The sequence below is a fragment of the Carex rostrata genome, chromosome 12 (genome assembly GCF_964058835.1).
Source record: "Carex rostrata chromosome 12, lpCarRost1.2, whole genome shotgun sequence".
Taxonomy (NCBI): domain Eukaryota; kingdom Viridiplantae; phylum Streptophyta; class Magnoliopsida; order Poales; family Cyperaceae; genus Carex; species Carex rostrata.
In genome coordinates this window covers 2,943,166-2,964,595 of record NC_135929.1, presented here as the reverse complement: position 1 = coordinate 2,964,595, position 21,430 = coordinate 2,943,166, and the positions used below count along the sequence as shown (strand labels likewise).

The window sequence follows — 21,430 nt, the reverse complement described above, 5'->3', positions numbered from 1 at the left end:
GTTTTGATAATATATATATATTTCAAAAATTAATTTATTAAATGGATGATCGAATAGCAATTATAATTTTTACCAACATAATTTCATTAAAACAAATCTTTTTATTTATAAAATTATCGTACATCTATGATTGTAAATAAAATTATCAATACATGTGCTTAGCCATGTCTTTTTTTTTTTTTTTGTAGTATTATTTTATTCTGGCTCTTCTAATTTAACATAAGACGCACACAAAAAAGGCCGTCAACTAATAAAAGCCCAAAACTAAATTCCATCCCCTTAACCTCCTTAAATACACATCTGAAACAAATCCATGAATCCAATTATAGTTCTATTTTTTTTTTTTTTTTTCAGCATGATGTTGGTGTAAAGACAAATTTACAACCAAGGGGAGTTGTAAATTGGGGTGACAACAGACTTGGAATGGAGGTACTTGTCAAGGGCATCTAGCCCCATATCCTTGCCAAACCCACTCATTTTGAACCCACCAAAGGGGCAATCGGCATCAAATCCAAAGTAGCAATTGACCCAAATCACACCTGCCCGGATCGATCTAGAGACCCGATTTGTTATGTTCAGGTCCTTTGTCACAATTCCTGCTGCAAGACCATACTTTGTATTGTTTGCCTTTTCTATTGCCTCTTCAATTGTCCTATTTCAAAATATACAAGAAACAAAAGATAATTCAGGTAAGGTTGTAGTTCAATGTTATATTGTATCTAGGGTAGATTGTATGTGCTGGATATTGATACAATACTGGTACCTACCTAATGCCAATAGGGGTTATTAACTTTTGTCTTCTTCTTTTTGTCATTTTGCTTTCAGATTTCAACATACTTAGAATGTAATATGGTGCTGTACAAAGAAGTTTAATGTAATGTGTATGTCTGGGTAGGGGGAAGGGGGCATGGTACTGCTCTAATCAATATTTGAACTTGTACCAGTGAACACTTAGTGATACATGAATAACAAATTAACAATATCATCATAATATGTGCAGTATAAATACAGAAATCAAACAAGGAAGGCATACTTGAATTTCATAAGTGACATGACAGGTCCGAATATCTCTTCTTGCACAATTTTCATGTCATCCTGAAAAGAATCAGAAACTTGATAAATGTAAAACCAGTAATTTGCAATTTATTTCTCTTGATAAATTGTCTTCAAATTGAGGAAAGGAAAACGACATATTCACCTTGACATCGGTAAAAATTGTAGGTTCAATATAGTAACCTTTATCTCCGCAAGCATTTCCTCCAGTAAGTACTGTGGCCCCCTCTTTCTTACCAATTTCAATGTACTTCAGTACCTTCTCAAACTGTGCCTTGTCAACCTTTGTTCAACAAATAGAAATACAAAGATTCAATAAAAATTGACAGAAAAAGGTGAAATTTTTGTAACAATTATGAGGAATACAATCAACCTGAGGGCCTTGATGAATATTTGGATTGAACGGGTCTCCAACCGACCAATTCTTTGCTGCCTCTGCTGCCTTCTTGACAAATTGATCATATATTCCTTCTTGCACATACACGCGGGACCCAGCTACACAGATCTCCCCCTGAGTCATGAGAAGTAGTTTTAGTATTTGATCTATAATATTTGTTTCTGCAATTAATGGCATTTTTTATCTGTGTACTTTTTTTCTTTTAACAGTTTAAATCATGACTTATTTTAAGTCATTAACAGATGAGGAGCTCTTTTTTAACAGTAGGCACAGAAGTTAATCAGAAAAAGGATGACAAAACGAACCTTATTCGTGAAAATGGCAAATTGGGCAAGATTAACAGCCATGTCCACATCAGCATCGTCAAATATAAGCAGAGGCGATTTACCGCCTAATTCAAGAGAAACTGATTTCAAGTTGCTCTTCGCGGCTGCCTCCATGACAAGCCGGCCAACCTCTGTCGAGCCAGTGAAGCTCACCTACCATCATATTCGGCAAATGATTTCAATTTATTCATATAAGGATGCTTTGCTCCATTTCTTGTATTCTCAGTATGGCATAAACATTTTCTCCAAACAATAAAAGGTAACCAAGAGGAGAAACCTTGTCAATGTCCATATGGGAAGCAACAGCTGCACCAGCAGTGGGGCCACCAGTGACAACATTCAGCACTCCATCAGGTATACCTGCCTAATTTTTTCAAAATAAATTCATCCAACAATCAATTACACATGTAAACTAACATCATAGGAAATAATAAATGTTTGCATATAAATATAATAAAACATTGTACATACAGAACCGGAATTTATTAAACTAGTTCAAGGACTCTGGTCGCAGATGTGCTACATGAAAAATATAGTTGACATGTATAAATGTAACAATCAATATTAAAAAAACTATATATATAATGCACACACCTGCTTAGCCAAGTGAGCATAATACAGGGCTGAAAGGGGGCTTTGTTCGGCCGGCTTGACAACCATGGTGCAACCGGCAGCCAAGGCCGGGCTAATCTTGAAAAAGAACATGGTGGTTGGATAATTCCATGGTATGATGTGCCCCACAACTCCAATAGGCTCCTTTAAAGTGTACCCTTGCAATTCCCTTGAGAGTTTCAGGGTTTCCCCATGGATCTTGTCAGCCGCTCCCGCATAGTACCTGTCATACAATTACATAGTATTTATGTTTTTCTTTGCAAAAGGGATATTCTTTTTTTCTCAGAATTTATTGGAATAGAATTTTTTTAACTGTACCTGAGAAGGTGGGAGGCACTGGGGATGTCTACTAATTTACCGATCTTGAACAGTTTTCCGGCATTTATGGTGTCAAGTATTGCTACATCTTCTGTGTGCTGATCCACCAGGTCGGCAAATTTCATCATTATTCTCCCTCTCTCCTGTTCAGAAAATATAACATGTTCCGTGTTATCAGACCAATTCTAGCATTGTTCAAGGGGGATAATTGTTTTGGAAAAAGAGAAGAAACAGAAATAGTCCTGATATATACTGATACAAAGTTACAAGAGTGAGGCTACGGTACTATGCATAATAGATCAATATCTTCATTTTCAAAGTCCAAACTATCGATCTGAACCGTTTAATATGATCTCCATATGACAATGTATTTGTAGTTTAAATTTTACAGTTTTTAGAATTTTTTACTATTTTATTATACATAGAAATCACTTGATCTAATAATTCTTGACCATTCAAAATTAGTGAGTTTCTACGTGCAAGTACATTTTCATATTAAAATCATATTGAAGTTTGAACGGTTACTTTGAAAACGAAAATTATTGATTTGTAGTACGGACCAATCTGCACTATGCATAGTACCATAGCCTCACTCAAGTTACAATCCGACTCTGTTACTTTGGGCAAGCCCATTTATTAAATTGAACTTTTTTATATTTGGGTTTTCTTTTAACTTCTTAAGCACAGGCCTCAGATAACGGCTCAAAACAAGACCAAGGTACAGTCCATTTTTTTTGTTTAGAGTGAGGCTATGGTAATATGCATATTAAGGATCAACCCATACTATAGATCCATATCTCTATTTTTAAAGTTAAAACAGTCGATCCAAACTGTTGAACACTACTTTTAGATTTTTGTACTAGATTTTAAGATAGATAGACAACCACTACTTTTGGATGGTCCAGAATTTTCAAATCAATTGATATTTCTACCTATTTAAAAAATAGTAAAAAAAAAAGCAAAAAAAAATAATATAAAATCTGGATTGCAAGTACATTTTTGTATGAAGATTATGTTGCGGTTCGGATCGACTGTTTAGACATTAAAAACGGAGATATGAGTCCATAATGCAGACACAAAATTGACTTCAAAGTTAAATCCAGAGGAAGAAATAGAAGAATGTGAATGTGTATATGAAAAAAATGAATGTTTAAGCAATAGAGACATACATATCCTGACATGCGGGGCCACGGGCCATGATCGAAGGCCTCGCGAGCTGCCTTCACTGCTAGGTTCACATCATCCTTACCTCCTTCCGCCACTCTGGCAACCACCTCACCTGTGCGTGGGTCCCTCGTCTCGAATGTCTTCCCTGTCATAGGACAAGTTGACAATTAATCCCTAATATAACAAAGGACCTGAAAATTAAAAGTAAAACTATATAGTTTGTACTAAAAAAAAAAGGTTGGATATGAATAATTTGAAATCTATAACCGGACAAAAAACATCTTTGCTCCACATAGTAGGGACGATATGAATAATTTGAATAAAACTTAATGATATAAAATATAATATTTTACAGCAATCAGTTACCTACTCAAATTATGGAACTGGTCAATGAGAAATATGACACCATGAAAGGCCCACAAATTTTCTATCAATTCTTGCAAGACTACAAACTTACAACTATTTGCTGATACTTGTTACCCATACCATCAAAAATTTGTGTAGATAAATAAAATAAGTGTAGCCCACAAATATTTAAACCCTCATGACCTCATAAGCTTTTTGTCCATGTTAGCCAATGATACCATACCATCACGAGGACAACAGAGGGGCGTGCTACAGTAAGATTCCTCTACAATATTTCTCTAGAATTATGTACAATGGAGATGTTTAATTAAAAAAAACAAAAACAAACAAAAACAAAAACAAAAACAAAACAGAATCATCACTGCACAACTAGGTATTATCCTTTTTACAATAGTGCATCCATATTCATAAAATATTTAATAAGCTCTCTGCCGATTAAAATGTCTCAAATTTTGACTCGAACAGATTAGCTACAGAATTTTTCAACGAAAGGGAGAACGCACCAACTCACATGTATTGTATGTAAATAAGGACAAAGGTAGCAGTCCATATAAGAAATTTTATCTTCAGAATTTTTATTTATAGAAATAGTATACAAAATTTAGTCTATTGGATGGATTGGTTTATTTTTTCCATTCAATAGAAAGAACCGATTACTGGAACGGGTTCCTTTTGAAAAAACCAACCAATCCATCTAATAAATTACATTTTTTATATTATTTCTATAAATAAACAGTTCTGTTTTATCTTATTCAAGCTATGGACCGCAAACATACTCTATCGGTTTGGATCCTACTCAAATCCACAAAAATAAAATGATTGGGGCAATCACTCACCAAAGGTCCTGACTCTTTAAAGTTATCTAATTTTAGTGCTGTTGTGTACAAACCAAACAAATGAGATGTCTGTGTGTGCGCCAATGTACAACTGTAATTAATGAGATTTTAGTTTTAAAAAAAGTACCAGAAAAATAAAATAAACCATTAACTCAGATTAATAATAATATATAATATAATAATAAAAGAGTCTATGACAACATGATAAAATACTTTTAACTGACTTCAAGAAAAATAAAATAAAGGAAAGATACATTTAGGGCATATTCAGTTGTCACGGAATTACACGAGATGAGATTTTACGAGTATGAAAATTCACAAATTAATATACTGAAATCCATATGTGTATGTATGTACTGAAATGGTTATGAGAATGTGATGAAATTAATAAGTTGCATCATCAAATAAGTTATTCATGGGAAATTTTATTATTGCTTTCTAAATTGTTTGCTATCAATACTATTTTAAAATTAATAATTATTAATAAGTTTCTGATTAATTTTAATAATCTAAAGTCGAATAATTAATATATAATAAAATTTACAAAGATAAAAAAAATTGTGAAAAGAAAAATTGCAAGTGATAGTAAATAAATAATTTACCATATCCAACATTGTAGAATAAAATTGTAAAAGAAAAGAAAATATAGAACATAAACTTATAAAAGACCGAAAGATCAGAAATGAGACAGGCACGCCATTTTTACGTGGAAGCAAAATAAGCAAAGAATTTTTTTGCCATCAATTTCTTAAGTAGAGAGTTATCAGATGAGATACTTTTAGGGGTGCAAACAGATCGGATATTATCTATTTAATATCCAATTCGTATATGCATCCGTCTAATATATGTTCCGTATCCATATTCAAAAAATAAAAACGGATACGGATATGGTTTTACCATTATTCGATCCGTTTGCACCCCTAGAAGTCAAACCCTCATTTTATTTTATTTTATTTTATAGACCGCCTAGATTTGAAAAAAAAAAAAATCCGATTTAACAAATTCCATCATTTCCCAGTTCCCACTGTCTGGATTTAAAACGAACATGCTCTTGATGAAATATTCAAAATTTCAACCTAATCTATTATAATATGAGTGACGTATTGATCGATGAAAAGTTGTAAAATATGATAAGCTGCAAAACAGAGGTCAGTAATGTTTTTTTTTTTTTTTTAATATCAGATTACTGGGATATATGGCTGCATTCTCGATTCACGAATTAAAGGTTCTCAGTATTCTAAACTAGTGCTCGTAAAATTTTATAAAATGGGTTCGCCAACTATTTTTGGGTGGTTTAAAGATGCACAAAAGTTACTGTCTGCTACTATTTCTGCTTTCAAATTTAATTTTTCAAAGATTTGCTGTGCCAGAATAAAGGTACCACTGAGTAATTATTAGGAGAGCACAGAAGAATCTGCAAGTTACTTGAATTAAATAAAAGAAAGAGGAAAGAGCATTGAACTTTATTCCTTGGGGAACAAGCCAATTTTTGTTTCTTTAGGAAGTAAATTAAAAAAAAAAACAATTTTTTAACTGAAATTTCATCAAATACAGTACAATTGCAACAAAAATCTCCTAGAAGATTAAAATGTTCAAATAAAAAATTAAGAAAATGTTTTACTAAATTGTAAGAGGCCGTTTGAATTTTTAGTTCAATTAATTCCAGTATAAAAAAAAAACAAATTGAGCTTAACTGCCAGCAGTTGTTCCCTTGTAATATTACGCAATTCATAGAGAACTTGTATGAAACAGAAAGCTGAGAATAAAAAGATTGTAATAAATTGGAGAGAGAGAGAGAATGGAACCAGATAATGCATCCACGAAGTGACCATTGATGAATAGCTGGGTGAACTTGATGTTGATTTCAGGTATCTCAAATCCCTCCGCCATTTTCCCATTCGTCTCGCTTCCCATGTCCAACTAGAGAGAGAGAGAGAGCGAGCGAGCGAGAGAGAGAGAGGTGAAGGGAGTAGCGAAGTGAGAAATAGAGAAACCGCTCTTGGTTCCGTTTGTGGTGGAACTTCTAACCACATTTTAGTACTGCATATGAACACGATGGATGTACTGGTCCGGTGCCCTAAAGTAATCCAAATTTAGGATTTTGAATCAGACCGTCCGATTCGAATTCGTTGCTCGGGATGTGTGCGCTCCACTTTGAAATAGATTACTACGGATTCGAATCGGACGGTCTTGATATAAAACTCAAGAATTGAGTTACTTCATGGATCTGAATTCATGGAGGTGCGTGATAGGGATTTGTCATTTCATTTGGGAGAAATGTTTGCAAAAACACCCCTAAATTGTCTCTAAATTGTAAATAAAGTTGCAAAACACCCCTATGCCATATGATAATATTGTCTTATTAAACTGTGATCACCATTTTTTTTTATATATATATAAAGAAAAAGACAGTGATCGCGATATTTCTTTTTTAGTAAAAGATAGCGGTTTAGTCTGTAAATTTTTATTAATTTAATTTGTGTAAAATTATGAGGAAATAAATAACACAACAGATTTTTGTTATTGTATAATTATAATAGGATTTGGAAACCACAACTCTTTTTTCTTTTTCTTTTTTAACCAACTTCAACTTCCCTCTAGTAATTTCATCTGTGAGCTCAAAAAGTTATAACCATATTTAAAAAGGTAAATTAAATTAAATCATACTATTCTCTTAACCTGTGTTAGAATTATCGTCAGTAAATTAAATAATATAAAATAATTAGCAAGTCTATTTACATATATATTTATTACGTGTTATGTATTTAGGGAACTAATAAAAATCAAAATCTAATTCTGATATTCATTTGACTGGAAGGACCTTTTTTTTTTTCTTTTAAAGCTTCACAAATGTTGCAAAGTCGTGAATACAGCTCGAAATCTCAACTTTTAGATAATATTTGAAAGGACCTTTAGTTACCGTTTTTTCATAAAAATAAAAATTTGATTCTGATATTCATTTGACTATTGGAAGGACCTTTAGTTACCGTTATTTCATTTGCAATTTCTTAGTCTTTGTTAAAAAAAATATGTGGCCAATGCCACTAGAAACTAACTGCAGATATTTTACTAGAGACATGTATTTATTTTATTTTCCTGAGATTATACACAACTTTATATATAATTATATAACAAAGTCTATGGTTAAAGGCTGAATGTTATGGGGTTTTTTTTTTTTTTTGTAAATTAGAGGATTATATATTGTTCCCAACCGTTTGTAAAAGTGAAGTTTGTATGTAGTTTAAGCTTTTTTTTTTTATTTTTTTTTTTTTACAAAATTCACTTCTGTTTTTGTTTAAGTTGCACGCAAAATGCATGTTGGATGGGATCGATGTAACAAGAACACAAATTTTTTTGTAAGGATAAACATTGAAAATTAGTAAATTACTCAAAACGGAACAAGCTCTCTATTGCAGAATTTAGTTCGTTGGTGCATGCCATTTGTGTGGTTAGTGTCATAGGAACTAAAAAGTAGGGAAAGCAAAGAATAATGACAGTGTGACAACAAGCAGAGCACATGCAAACGGTAGCTTCAATTATGTATATTTATTTGGTATTTTGAAAAAAAAAAAAAAATTTCAAGAAAACTAAATTATAAACATTTTTTATTTTTTTAGATAGTACGTACCTATATCAAATAATATAAACTTTTAATGATATTTTAATAACATCAAATGACCAATCAAATAATAATAAATTAACTCTAATTTTAAAAACATCCTATCAAGATAATTAAGAAGCCGATTTTACTTTTTCAATTTTAAACATTTTTCTCAAAATATCTAATGAATGTACTATAAAAGTTGGGTTTACACTACGTACAAAGTATTTTTATTCTTAATTTGTCTAATACATACATTTTCATAACAATTGAAAAAATTTATGATGAAATGATTAGAGCATGCTTAGAAAATTGGAGGACTTCTGTATACCAATTAAACTGACTTGCCCATCAAAAATTTTGTTGCTTCATAATTGAAACCACCGAAATTTTTAAAAATACCATAATACAAAAAAAAAACCAAATAACCATTAAAATCTGAAAATTCAAAATTTACCCTGGCCGCATCGGATAGATGCGGACTCCTCTTCTGGGGACCGCATCTATCTAATGTAGCCCTTTTTTTTGTTCCCAAACAGATGCGGCTGACACTGAAATTTTTCATTATATTATTTTCTAAACAAAAGATGTGGTGCAAGTTAAATGATTATATATTATTTTATGTATCAGCCGCATCTATTTAACATCCAAATCCAACTACAATATAAATAAATATATAAAAAAATATTAACATGCAAATTCAATTAAATATTGACATGCATAACATGCAAACCCAATTAAATATTAACATTCATTCTATTACTCTACATTATTCTACAATTACACTACAAAAATCTAAATTACACTAAAAAATTAAATCATTCAACAATTAATTTATACATGCAAAAAGCTAAATTAATCTACATACAAACTAAAAAATTCTACAATTAATAATTACAATATAAAAACCTAACTTATACTAAACAAAATACTGGTCATTGTATGTCTACCATTGATAGAAAACTTAAACTGAATTTTTGAGACACTAAACGATATTTTTTTTGTAATTCTGATTTGTCGAATGCATAGGGATACTCTCCTAGGCAAAATCCGATCTGTCTTGTCCCCCCCCCCCCCCCCCCCCCCCCCCTTTTTCGAATTGAGGTCATATGCCCAAATCCGACTTTCCTAGCCAAAGTTATGGCTGTTTAAAGTTTTTCAAAAAACAACGATGTTTCCGTGCAAAAACATCAATAATGTACTGATGCTTTATGCCCGGCTTAACGACGACATAATTGCATCGATGTTTCATTGTCAAAACATCGATGACGCTCCCATGCTCTATAAACGGCCATAACTTGTGCATTTACTATTTATTGTGTGCATTTCCTTATTTTCTTAATAGATTACAATTTCATTTATTATTCAAAGATTATTAAAATTATCTATGATTGTTCAATATATGTATTTTAAATTTATATTTTGTATTCTAATTATGGTTTATAAAAAAAATTCTTCAACTTGCACCGCATCTTTTGTTTAAAAAATAATATAATGAAAATTTCGGTATCAGCCGCATTTGTTTGGGAAGAAAAAAAGGAAAAAAAAAAGGGCCGCATTGGGTAGATTATTTTTAGAAAAGGGGTCCACATCTAACCGATGCGGCCAGAGTAAATTTTGAATTTTCAAAAAATAATGGTTATTTGGTTTATTATTTTTTCTATTATATTTAAAATTTCAGTTGAAACCAACGAATAGGTTGCAAACCAACTAATGTTATTATTGAGATTAATTAAGAAAGCGAACTTATACAACTATGCGAAGCCAACACCAATAAAGTAAAATTTCCTTTGAAAATGATATATTACCAAACAGCTTATATATGAAAGATGATTAGGAAATGTACAGACAATCTTTTAAATGTAAATGCGTAACTTAATTAGTCCAAATTTCATTTAAAACAAAAAAAATTCCGAATTTTTTGTAACTTGTAAATGTCACAATTAATACGCTTGCTATTTATTATGGGTCATCTGAGCATCACATCTAATTTAAAGAATAATTAATATATTGTATTCCGTGTAAAAGGAGAAAGGTGTAGGTCCGATGTCCATCGGACCTAGTTTGGTTTCGATGGGCAAATATACCGTCTAATTTGCTTCAGGATTTGTGCGCACAAATATTAAAGCAGACGCGAAAGTTCTGACGCGAATCCTAAAGCTAATCCGATGGTGAGTGAATCCGTTGGAACCAAAGTAGGTCCGATGCCCATCGGACCTACTCTGTTTCCGTGTAAAAGATCACAATTTCATAAAAAAAAATATTCAAATGAATTATTTTTCTTTCAAAATATTTGTCACGAAAGTGGAGTCCAAATTCTAAATCCAATCTCCCTCCTTCCCGTAATCGTGTCCAGATGCAAGTAGTTATAAATTTTAAGATTAGACCTAGACCACCATTGTCGAACTACATGAGCCTAAAAAAAAAAATAATACAAAAAAATAATACAAAAAATACAAAAAAAAAATACAAAAAGAGTAGAACTAGGGTGTTCTTAAGTTCACCAAATCTCTTAGTAAATTCAAGTCTAAAATCTGTAAATTCGGTTTCAAATTACGAATCCGAACCGTTGAGACCCGCCTATCTTACAAGTGATGCGTCTACATGTGAAAATTTTAAACATTCTAATTAATTTAGTATAAAGTCAATTTTTGATTTTGATGCATTCATTTTTAATAGCAAATGGGAGAAGATGGAAGCCTTAATCTGGCGACTATAGGTCTACATGTGAAAATTTTAAAAATTCTAATTAATTTAGTATAAAGTCAATTTTTGATTTTGATGTATTCATTTTTTAATAGCAAATGGGAGAAGATGGAAGCCTTAATCTGGCGACTATACGTCTACATGTGAAAATTTTAAACATTCTAATTAATTTAGTATAAAGTCAATTTTTGATTTTGATGCATTCATTTTTTAATAGCAAATGGGAGAAGATGGAAGCCCTAACCTGGCGACTTATCAGAAAAAGGAGAGCTATGCACAAGCTGTAAGATTGGAGTACATATTTTTTTTTTAGATAGAAAGACGAAGGTTTAATTTTCAATTTCTATCTAATGTTTATAAAAAAGATTATTTTGATTTTCAAATCTGTGATATCTCGCACGGAGGATGTTCTCTTTTGTTATCATGTCAAAAATTGGTTCCTAAAATTTGGAGTATATAAAAAATAGATCATTAATTCTAGATTATTTTGACTTCGAAATTATAGCGCTGTCGATACTAAAGCTCAGACACATAGTCATTGTCCAATAACGACAAACTTTAATTAAATTAAACTTGCATACGAATAATTAAATCTAATTAAATTAATCATAATTTTTTTATAAAATTGTTTATTCAAAATTCAGTACCTGCAGTGAGAGTGAGATGAAGAACTTTGAGCATCCTTTCATGTTAAAAATATTATCCGAGTTCAATCTAATAAAAATTGAATAGGGGCCATAAAATGACTAAATGTATATCCTAATTTCATCCGTTTGATTGAAATTAGATCGCCATCAGTTACGCACTGCAATATGACAGATTTGAGTTTATTGATTAGAACATGGTAAGTGTACGAAGGGTTCTAGCAAAATTAAGCTTCGGAGAATTATTATTTTTATTTTATTTTAGAAAAATATGTATTGGAATATCAATAAAATTGGAGTTAAAAATTGCGATATAAACTGTTGTTATATAAAAGAAAGTCAAATTGATATTATTAATCATATTACCTTTTCCTTTTTGTAAGAATTTTCAATTATTATTTTGAATGTTTACTAAAATTATTTTAAATTAATCTTATTTTGAATGCATGTCAAAATTATCTTAATTTATATATGTGAGTAAAGCTAATGTATTATGCTCACTAAGAGTGCTTGATAAGCATAACTTCAAAATCTATCATTTGCTTCCAACAGTAAATATAAACTGTTGAAACCAATATATTTCACGAGTGATGTGTGTTAATGTAAAATTTTGAAATTTTTAATCTGTCGTTTGAAACTAATTCAATAAATTTTAAAATTATGCTTAACAAGTCTACTTAGTGAGCATAGTACACACTAGCTTTACTCTTATAATGTAATACTAGTATCGTTCCCGTGCGTTGTGATAAGCATAAATTATATATACATTTGATCTAGATTTTATCATAAAACAACCTCAAATATCTTGTATTTTTTAATATAAAGTGATTAAAATACACCTGGAATCAAGTTACTGCGGTTATTGGCTTTTCATTGCAGGAAATGATGAAAAATAGCGAAAATACCTCTCAGTGCAGATCAACCACACGCACTGCAGATCAGTGCAGCCGCACTGAGTACTTCGCCGCATTTCCAACATCCAAGCGCTGCGCAAGAAATTTTCCTGAGCCTAGTGCGGATGAAGTTCCACCCGCAGTGCGGATGAGCCCAGCCGCACTCAATACTTAGCCGATTTCAGAAACTTCAGAAAAGCAGTATCCACACGCAGTGCGGGTCATCCATCCGCAGTTCCACCCGCACTCAAATAATTTGCAGAAGTTAAATAAGGAAACTTAGACTCAGTGCGGGTGAGACCATACGTAGTGCGGATCAGCCATCCGCACTGGACCCGCAGAAAGCCAAATTTACACAGTTTCAACACGGTTTCTATTTTTGGCGCACCAAGGGCGCGTTTTGACAGCCAAATGTGGACAAGGCATTCTGGAAAACAATCCAAATATAGCACCCACTAACTCCACTTCCTAGGCTCTTAATTGGGCATGATCCTCGGCCATAAAAGATGAGGTTTATTACATCAGAATTCATTATCTCATTCTCTCTCTCCACACACACAATACTTAGCGATAAATTCTGAAGTAAGAAAAGCTTTCAAGCAAGGAGAAGAAGGGTTTCCTGAGCAAGATTCGGCAAGATAGAGGTTTTTGATTTGATAAAGGGTGTAATTACTTCTTTTATTTCATTTCTTCTTACTTTGCCAACTTTTTGTAATGGATCTCTCTAAGAGAGAGTAGTTCTCTCTCTAGGGGTTTAGGTCAATGCATGAACTTATTTAATTCTATTTTATTCGGTTATTTGTTTTTATTATGATTGTTTTATGGGATTTGATTGTTAATTTCTGTGATTTAATAATTTGTGTTAATTACATAGTTAGTACTTGAATTGTAGTATCTCGTTTTGGATTCGAAAGAACCAAAATTGACTGTGATCAATATGATAGTACCAAACGATGAATGCAAATACCCTAGGTTTAGGTTAAGATTGTAACCAATTTAATCTAAGCCGGAACTATAGAAATTAAGGTTAGGGACTTGGTGAAGAACCTAACCGTGAAGTCAAACCCTAATTATGACATCTCAAATCGAGTCGAGTATTGGTATCATGAACTTAATTGAGAAGTACCAATATTTGAGGAGAAGAGAGACTAACAAGAGCTTATGGTCTAGGTAGCTAGGGTGAGGGACCTAATCGAGAAGTCCGAATTACCTAGGCACGTTATTAATTTACGAAAGTAACCCTTAATAACATATTAGGTTAGAAACCTCGTCAAATCATACATGAATTCAAACAAATACCGAATTAGTAGAGTTAGCAAGGGATTGTAGACCAAAGACCCCTAGATCTCTAAATCTTGAAAGCAAACAAATTCCTTTCTTTTACTTTTATTTACAATTATTGTTTCAAACTCCTTTCTTTTGGGTATTGAACTTAACCTTAGAAATCGTTAGAACAACCCCCCCCCCCCAATTTACCTTTATTGCACTTTACTTTATTTTATTTTCTGAAATTTATTATTTAAAGTTTAAGCATAGTAATTAAACATACTCCCTGTGGATCGATGCCCGATAATATACTACACGGTAGGATTGTATACTTGCAATCTGAACCAAAAAGTGTATTTAGGGATAAAAGGTACATCTAATTGTATTGAAGCTTTTTACCATACCCTTTGGACGTATCACGTTGCAACGAGAACATATTATAAGAGAATAAGAATTGTCTCATACAAATAATATATTATCATTAAAAAAATTTAGACTAAATGACAAATATTATTTTTTAAATGATATGTAAATAACATTCTTTAAAATGACATATTAAATAACATATTAAGTGTAATATATATATATATAGAGAGAGAGAGAGTTGAGTTGAGTTATGGTGCATTGCAATGTATAAGCTTTCTTGTACATTGGTCTGTAAACTGTTGGAATCAAAGTTCAAACAATCGATTTAAAGGGCTCAACATATTCGTCATATTAAAATGTGCTTGGAGACTAAATTTTATATTTTTTTGGAACTATTTTACTATTTGTTTAGAATTTTTGAAAATTGCTATTTTTCCAAAAATTCTGGACCATACAAAAACAACAATTTTCAAAAATTATAAAAAAAATAGCAAACAATTTTCAAAAAAAATGTAAAATTTGGTCTCCAAGCACATTTTAATATGGATATCAAATTAAACGGTTTGGATCGGTTGTTTGAAAATCAAAACCAATAATTTCTAGTCCAATGTACATTGCAATGCACCATAACCCATATATATATGAGTTGGGCTATAGTGCATTGCAATGTATAGTTTTTCTTGTACATCGGACTATAAATCATTGGTTTTGATTTAAACAACTGATCCAAACTGTTCAATTTGATATCTGATAACGCCAATTTATATTGCGAAAATCACTACTTTTAAGTATGAAAAGTGGCGAAAAAGCGTATGCAAAGTAGTCATTTTTCCAAATTATTTACCGCAAATGTGTTTTTAGGCTATTTTGGCAGGTTTTTGAGAACGTTGCGTATTTAGGCAAAAAAAACAGAGCAAAAATATCATATTTAGGTCATTTCTAAAGGTAGCGTCAAAATAGGGCATCACATGGAGTATGCAACACCTCACACGAAGTGCACAATATGCAACATGGTAAAAAATACAGAAAAATCGGCTAAGTCAAGTGTCGTGCGGACTAGAGCTTACCGCATGTGGGCTCAACGCCTAGTCACACGGGCACACTGATTCAATTCGTGGATTGTTTTGGTTGGATTAAATCTCAGCCGTTGACGTGAATTTCGAGCAGCAGCCTTCTAGAAGAACGAACTTACTTAAATGCCAAGTTTGCTAAGATTGGAAATCTATTCGTGACGAACTATTTATGGCAGGAGAGGCTAAAAATAGTCTTCATGGTCACCACTACTTCCACATGGCTACACCCTTTAGGAATATTATATAAACCCCTCTTGTAATAGAATTTAGTGTTCGTGTTTTAATTGTATATGTTCAGAAATTAGAGTAGAGAAGGGAAGCTCTTAAAGTCTAAGACGGGAGAAGAAGGCGTCATCTAAGGATACAAGAGTTCTTCAATCTTCAAGGGTTGTAATTATGTCTTTCTTATTTTATTTGTTCTATATTGCTATGGCTTTAAGAAGCTAATCTTCTCATCTCTAGAGTTTGGATGTAATTGAATTCTTTATTATTTCTTAATATATTTATTTTCTCTTATGTCTATTTGAGATTTTGTTATACTTTAACTGTTATTGAATCGTATCCTTGCATACATAGTTCTATCTACTATATGCCAATGTCCTCCATATACCAATAGGTGTTAAGTCATTGTTACTCAGTGTGAAAGGGATACAAGTAAAAACTATAAACACTTCGGTTAACGAGACTTGGCAGCGGTTCAAAGACTAGGGTCAGAACCCAGTGGGCTCCCTTGGCAGGATATCGAGTATATATTGCATGTTGGATTATAATTAGGAATTTACTTAGCAATAAGTAGGGTTTAGAGTTACTACTTAGCGAGTAGTACGGGTGTGATTAATTGTGTTAGTGTGAGTAAGTCAATTAGATTACATATCTTGTGACAATCTGAATTGTTCTCCACAAGTCAATCGAAAGATCGGAGAACCTTTCAAATACTATGACTGAAACCCTTACATCCGTGGGAAATAATAGTATTGTATGTGGCTCTGTCTGCGGGATGGTCTATATCGCATGTGGCAATGACAATGTCGTATGCTGACAAGAACATCATAAATATATTTCGAAATTAATTTAGAAGGATATGATCTGAACCCTAGAGACTCCCTATTTGTGATTTACTTACAATTAGCACCTCCGCATAAAATCTAGCCAGAGAAAACTGTAAAACAAACTTATCAAATTTATCTAATTATTTACAAACGAACCTAGACTAATATGCGTTGTTAAATATTTAAAAATATATCCCTGTGGATCGACACACAACACTACTACATGGTAGGATCAGACGCTTGTGATTCGAACGAAAGTAGAATTAGTGTAACTAAGTATATTTTTATATACTAAAACTCATTTAGAGTCATCAATATCCATATTAAAATGTGATTGGAGACCAAATTTTATATTTTTTGAAAGTTGCTTGTTATTTTTTTTAGAATTTTTTAAAATCACCGTTTTCTATGGTCCAGGAATTTTTGAAAAACAACGACTTTCAAAAATTCTAAAAAAATTACAAAAAATATAATATTTGGTCTCCAAGTACATATTAATATGGAGAACATGTTGAGCTCTTCAAATCTACTATTTGAACTTCGAATCCAACTTTTATAGTCTAATATACAAGAGGAGCTATACATTGCAATGCACCATTGCTCAACTCATATATATAGACACACACACATACAGAGAAAGAGAGAGTACAACTGTTAGTGTAATAATTTAGAAGTCAATCAATCAAATGATAATTGTATCATATATATTTTGAAAAACAACGACATACAGTTTGTTCTGGACTTCTGGTCACATCCTTGCAGGATGAGAACAAGGGGTAGAGAATCCCTTTTATATTGTTTGTTTGTATTTGACTTTGGACTTTTATAAATGGAATCCCTTTTATATTGTTTGTTTGTATTTGACAAGGGGTAGAGAGTCCCTATATTATGCAGGCAATTTGCACAACTAGTATTTCATACTCGCTGTAGCTGGGCCTGGAACTTGGTAGCACTTGTAATATTCCGGCACTCACACAGCATGCTTAATTAGAAGCTAATGTAATCAGTTGATTGGAATGGAATTGACTAAAAAAAAAAAATGGAATCAGCGATGTACATACTTTTTGTTCCAAAAGAAACAAAATGAAAAAAAAAAAAAATTGAACCCCTTTATATATGATGAATGGAATTGACTAAAAAAAAAAATGCAATCAGCGATGTACATACTTTCCCATCTGACAATGACTTGGTAGTGATTTACTATGAGAATTAAAACAAAACAAGTGACATAACTTGAAGTGTTGTTTTCTTTGGTTTTCCTCTTCTTTTTTTTAAAGGTTGTCGACAATTATCGGCAACAAATATATTGAAAAGAAAGTGTATTTATAAGTTTTCTACTTCGAAAATCAAGGTAGCGTTTCCAACCATAATAACTCAAAAGTCAAAATTCATTGGGGAATTAAATTTTGCGTAGCATCTCCAGAACCAACTTTTATTGTTAAAAACATATAGGCCATTGTATTAATTTTAAAAATTATAAATCTGTTGTTATGTAATATTTAACGACAATATTTAACAATAAGTATTTTTTAAAACATTTAGCTATAAATAAATAAACACATAGAAGATATGTGTATTCTGTGATACAAATTTGTTTATTCTTGCTTGATTGTAATTATAGAAGTTTAGTAATTATTTTCACTGTGCGTATATTTTTTTTTTTGACAGATTACACTGTATCGAACTATTCATTGTGCACAACTGAGAAAAGATATTGGATCAAACTGAATCGGAAACTGAATTAATCAGATCAGGACAGTCATCTTTCAGAGGAGTGTGCAACCGAGAAGCCACTGGATCAAATCAAACCAGGAATCAAGAAAGAGTCTAACGCTAAACAAGTTTAATAAGTGAGAGGAGGAGAGAAGAAGAAACATAACACAAGCAAACAATCAACACAAAACAATGACAACAAATATATAATATAAACAACTATATATAAAACTCTTTCCATCTACTCTTTCATTGTTAAAGAGAGAAAGGAGCATAGGAGAATAGAGGAAGAACACAACAACAACAGCCGGGTTTTCGGAAGAAACTGTGGTAATTAATTTGTTATATTTCAGTTTAATTAGAAATATTTTTAATTTGGTAAAGTGGAAAATAAGATTTGCAGCTAGCAAGGCGACCCATCTTATTCCCGTGGACACACGCACGGAAATGAAGGACATAACAGTGCAAAAATAGATGGCTGCGACCCATCTTATTTCCGTGGACATACGCACGACATAACAGTGCAAACATAGACGGCTAGTCCCACATAATATTTGCGATGCTATTTTAACCTTATTGCAAGGATATTTCAAAGTCTATCGCGAGGTTACTCTATCGTGAGGCTATTTGAAGACTCTCGCGAATTCATTATAGTTATCCTCGTGAAAATTCGACTGTTGTTGTTGTGGAAAAAGGGAACTGCTTATTTTAAAGAATAAAAACCTCCAGAGTGGAGAATGGTGGCTAGATCCACTAAGTAAAAGCACCGAGAATAACTGCCAGATCCACTAAAGAAAAGCACCTGCTCAAACGAAGATGGAACATAGAGCGATGATAAGATCTACTAGGTGAAAACACTAAAAGTTATTGATTTTATGAATCTGAGACGGAAGATGAATGAGAAAACTATATATTTTATTCTTATCTTTTTTGCATTACATTGTAGCCTATATATACCACTGTTGTATAAAAATATTTGTTTAGATCGATTAGTCGTTGACGATAATCAAACCGTTATGATTTTTTCCAATTAATCGACCGATTATTTCCGATTAATAACTCAACGGTACCTTATCAGTCTGATAACCCCATACAGTCATTTACAACACTAATATATACTAGTAAGAGAAAAAGTAATGTTATTGAGAAATCGCCTAAAGCTTAAGCGACACGTACCGCCACGAGTGAAATGATAGATGAAACCGTGGAAAGGGGAGGGGGCATCGCCATGAGCGATTGAGAAATCGCCTTAAAGCTTAAGCGGCTCCGCCATTTGTAATTCTCTCCAACACTCTTAATTTCTATTAAAACCGTAAACGTTTCAGTTTTGACAATCTAGAGAACACTTTTCCCGAAAACAGCTTTCCAGGAAACTACCAAGTCTACAACCACTTGATAATACAAGTTCCTCCATCACCGTGCAGATTAGTTCTTAAGTTACTTTTTCCAAATGAAAATAAATCAGATTGGTTTATAATCTTTTATTTATATTAAATTCATCTCTGAATTTTTAAGAACGACAAACAGAATCAATCATTCCGTCAATTGACTTGACATCTTTGTTTCTATCAAATGTCTTTTGTTGCTCACATCACCAACATATCACACCAAACTAATCAGTCTCTTTTTAAACTAACAAATCAAGAAAGGCTAATTTAAAGAAGAAGAAGAAGAAGAAGAAATTGGGTATATATATATGTATAACCATCAAAACCCATTTTCCATAAGACTCCTCTAAAGTTTAAATTTAAATATGTATTAGTCAATTAAAAGAGCAATTTCTTTGATATATCTTGATAAATTCTTCAATCTCAATTAAAATTGACATCAAAATTCCATTAAAAAATTAATGGACGGAAATGTCCTTCAAACATCTTCCTCCTTAATGTCCCTGCAAAAGTTAATTTATTTCTAAGTGATGCTATATTGCAATTGGTAAATTAAAATAATTAATCATTATCTTCAGTGTTACACCATATGATACAAAACAGCAAGTATTTGATCATTCTCATAGTGGGGCCGAATCAAGTTAAATTACACTCATAAAAAGCATTCATAATTGACAAAATCAGAAGAGAACTAACGATAAGACAAAGACACTCATATTGACTGAGAGGATCAGATTTTAAATGTTCATACTTCTTTTTTTTTTCCCTTAGCAAACAGACGTTAAATGGACAAGTAGGATTGGTTGTTGTAAACATTGTTATCAATACAATCCTGATAATCACTACCTGCCAATCCCGGCGGGGAATGGAGCCACTGAAGAAATTTGATGGGAACATAGAAAATCCTTGCATGGAGCAATGAGAAAGAGTTGGGATGAGGCGTGGGCACTGAGAGTTTGGACGTTGTGGAAAGAGAGAAATCAGAGAATTTTCTCTCAAAAAATAAACAGGTGCATAGGCTAATAGATGAAGCAGTTCAAGAAATTACGCTATGAAAAAATAATCTCTAATAGGAGGTTAGGAAGGAGCAAAATGGCCACAAGGGACCATGCACGGTCCTTCACCGAGTGGCTTAGCGTGTTATTTACTAGTTAATTGTAGAATGTTAGAGCAAAAACATTATGTAAATATTTTTTTTTATTAATATATTGTCAGCCGGCTACTTGCCAGCTGTCCTTCAAAAAAAGATAATCACTACCAAGTTTTAAAAAACAATTGTGTGGATAAGATGTTCTCCTGAGCAAAATACCCATCCTTCAAAAAAAAAAAAATTGTTCCCATGACATGTTTCGATTTTGAGCACCAATTTTTATCGCTCATATCATATTTTCCTCAATTTTACATCATTGTTCTATTTGAAGTGAATTTATTATTCTAGCATTTGTTTCATTAAATCGAAATTCTAGCTTTTTTGGTACTGTTACAAAAATCTAAATTTAATTAAGCATGTAGATCACTAAAGTGGATACAATATTCAAATAGAATTAGAAAAATTAAACAATAATTTGAAGAACTATTCAGTCGCGCATTTTGCATGCATGTAAGCATTTTAAATTGTCATCAATCTTCATCTATTGTTGATTTTAGCGGAAGTAT

General features: G+C 32.1%; 1 protein-coding gene across 1 annotated transcript; it reads right to left on the bottom strand.

Annotated features, from left to right (window-relative positions):
- Nucleotides 1-253: 253 nt before the first annotated feature.
- On the bottom strand, nt 254-7,080 carry LOC144562729 (aldehyde dehydrogenase family 2 member C4-like). The gene is made up of 10 exons (XM_078311975.1): nt 6,881-7,080; nt 3,876-4,018; nt 2,707-2,849; nt 2,371-2,611; nt 2,054-2,140; nt 1,756-1,929; nt 1,427-1,564; nt 1,199-1,336; nt 1,034-1,095; nt 254-652 (listed from the first exon to the last, which is right to left on the bottom strand). Exons 1-10 carry the CDS (start codon nt 6,987-6,989, stop codon nt 379-381), a joined length of 1,509 nt encoding a protein of 502 aa, XP_078168101.1. The 5' UTR covers nt 6,990-7,080; the 3' UTR covers nt 254-378.
- Nucleotides 7,081-21,430: the final 14,350 nt, after the last annotated feature.

Excerpts from the sequence above, each read along its gene's own strand:
- LOC144562729 (XM_078311975.1), bottom strand. The coding sequence starts at position 6,989 with ATGGGAAGCGAGACGAATGGGAAAATGGCGGAGGGATTTGAGATACCT. Across the intron at positions 2,612-2,706 it reads AGTGCCTCCCACCTTCTCAG|GTACTATGCGGGAGCGGCTG; the intron begins GTACAGTTAAAA and ends ATTGTATGACAG. Across the intron at positions 653-1,033 it reads ATGTCACTTATGAAATTCAA|GACAATTGAAGAGGCAATAG; the intron begins GTATGCCTTCCT and ends ATTTTGAAATAG.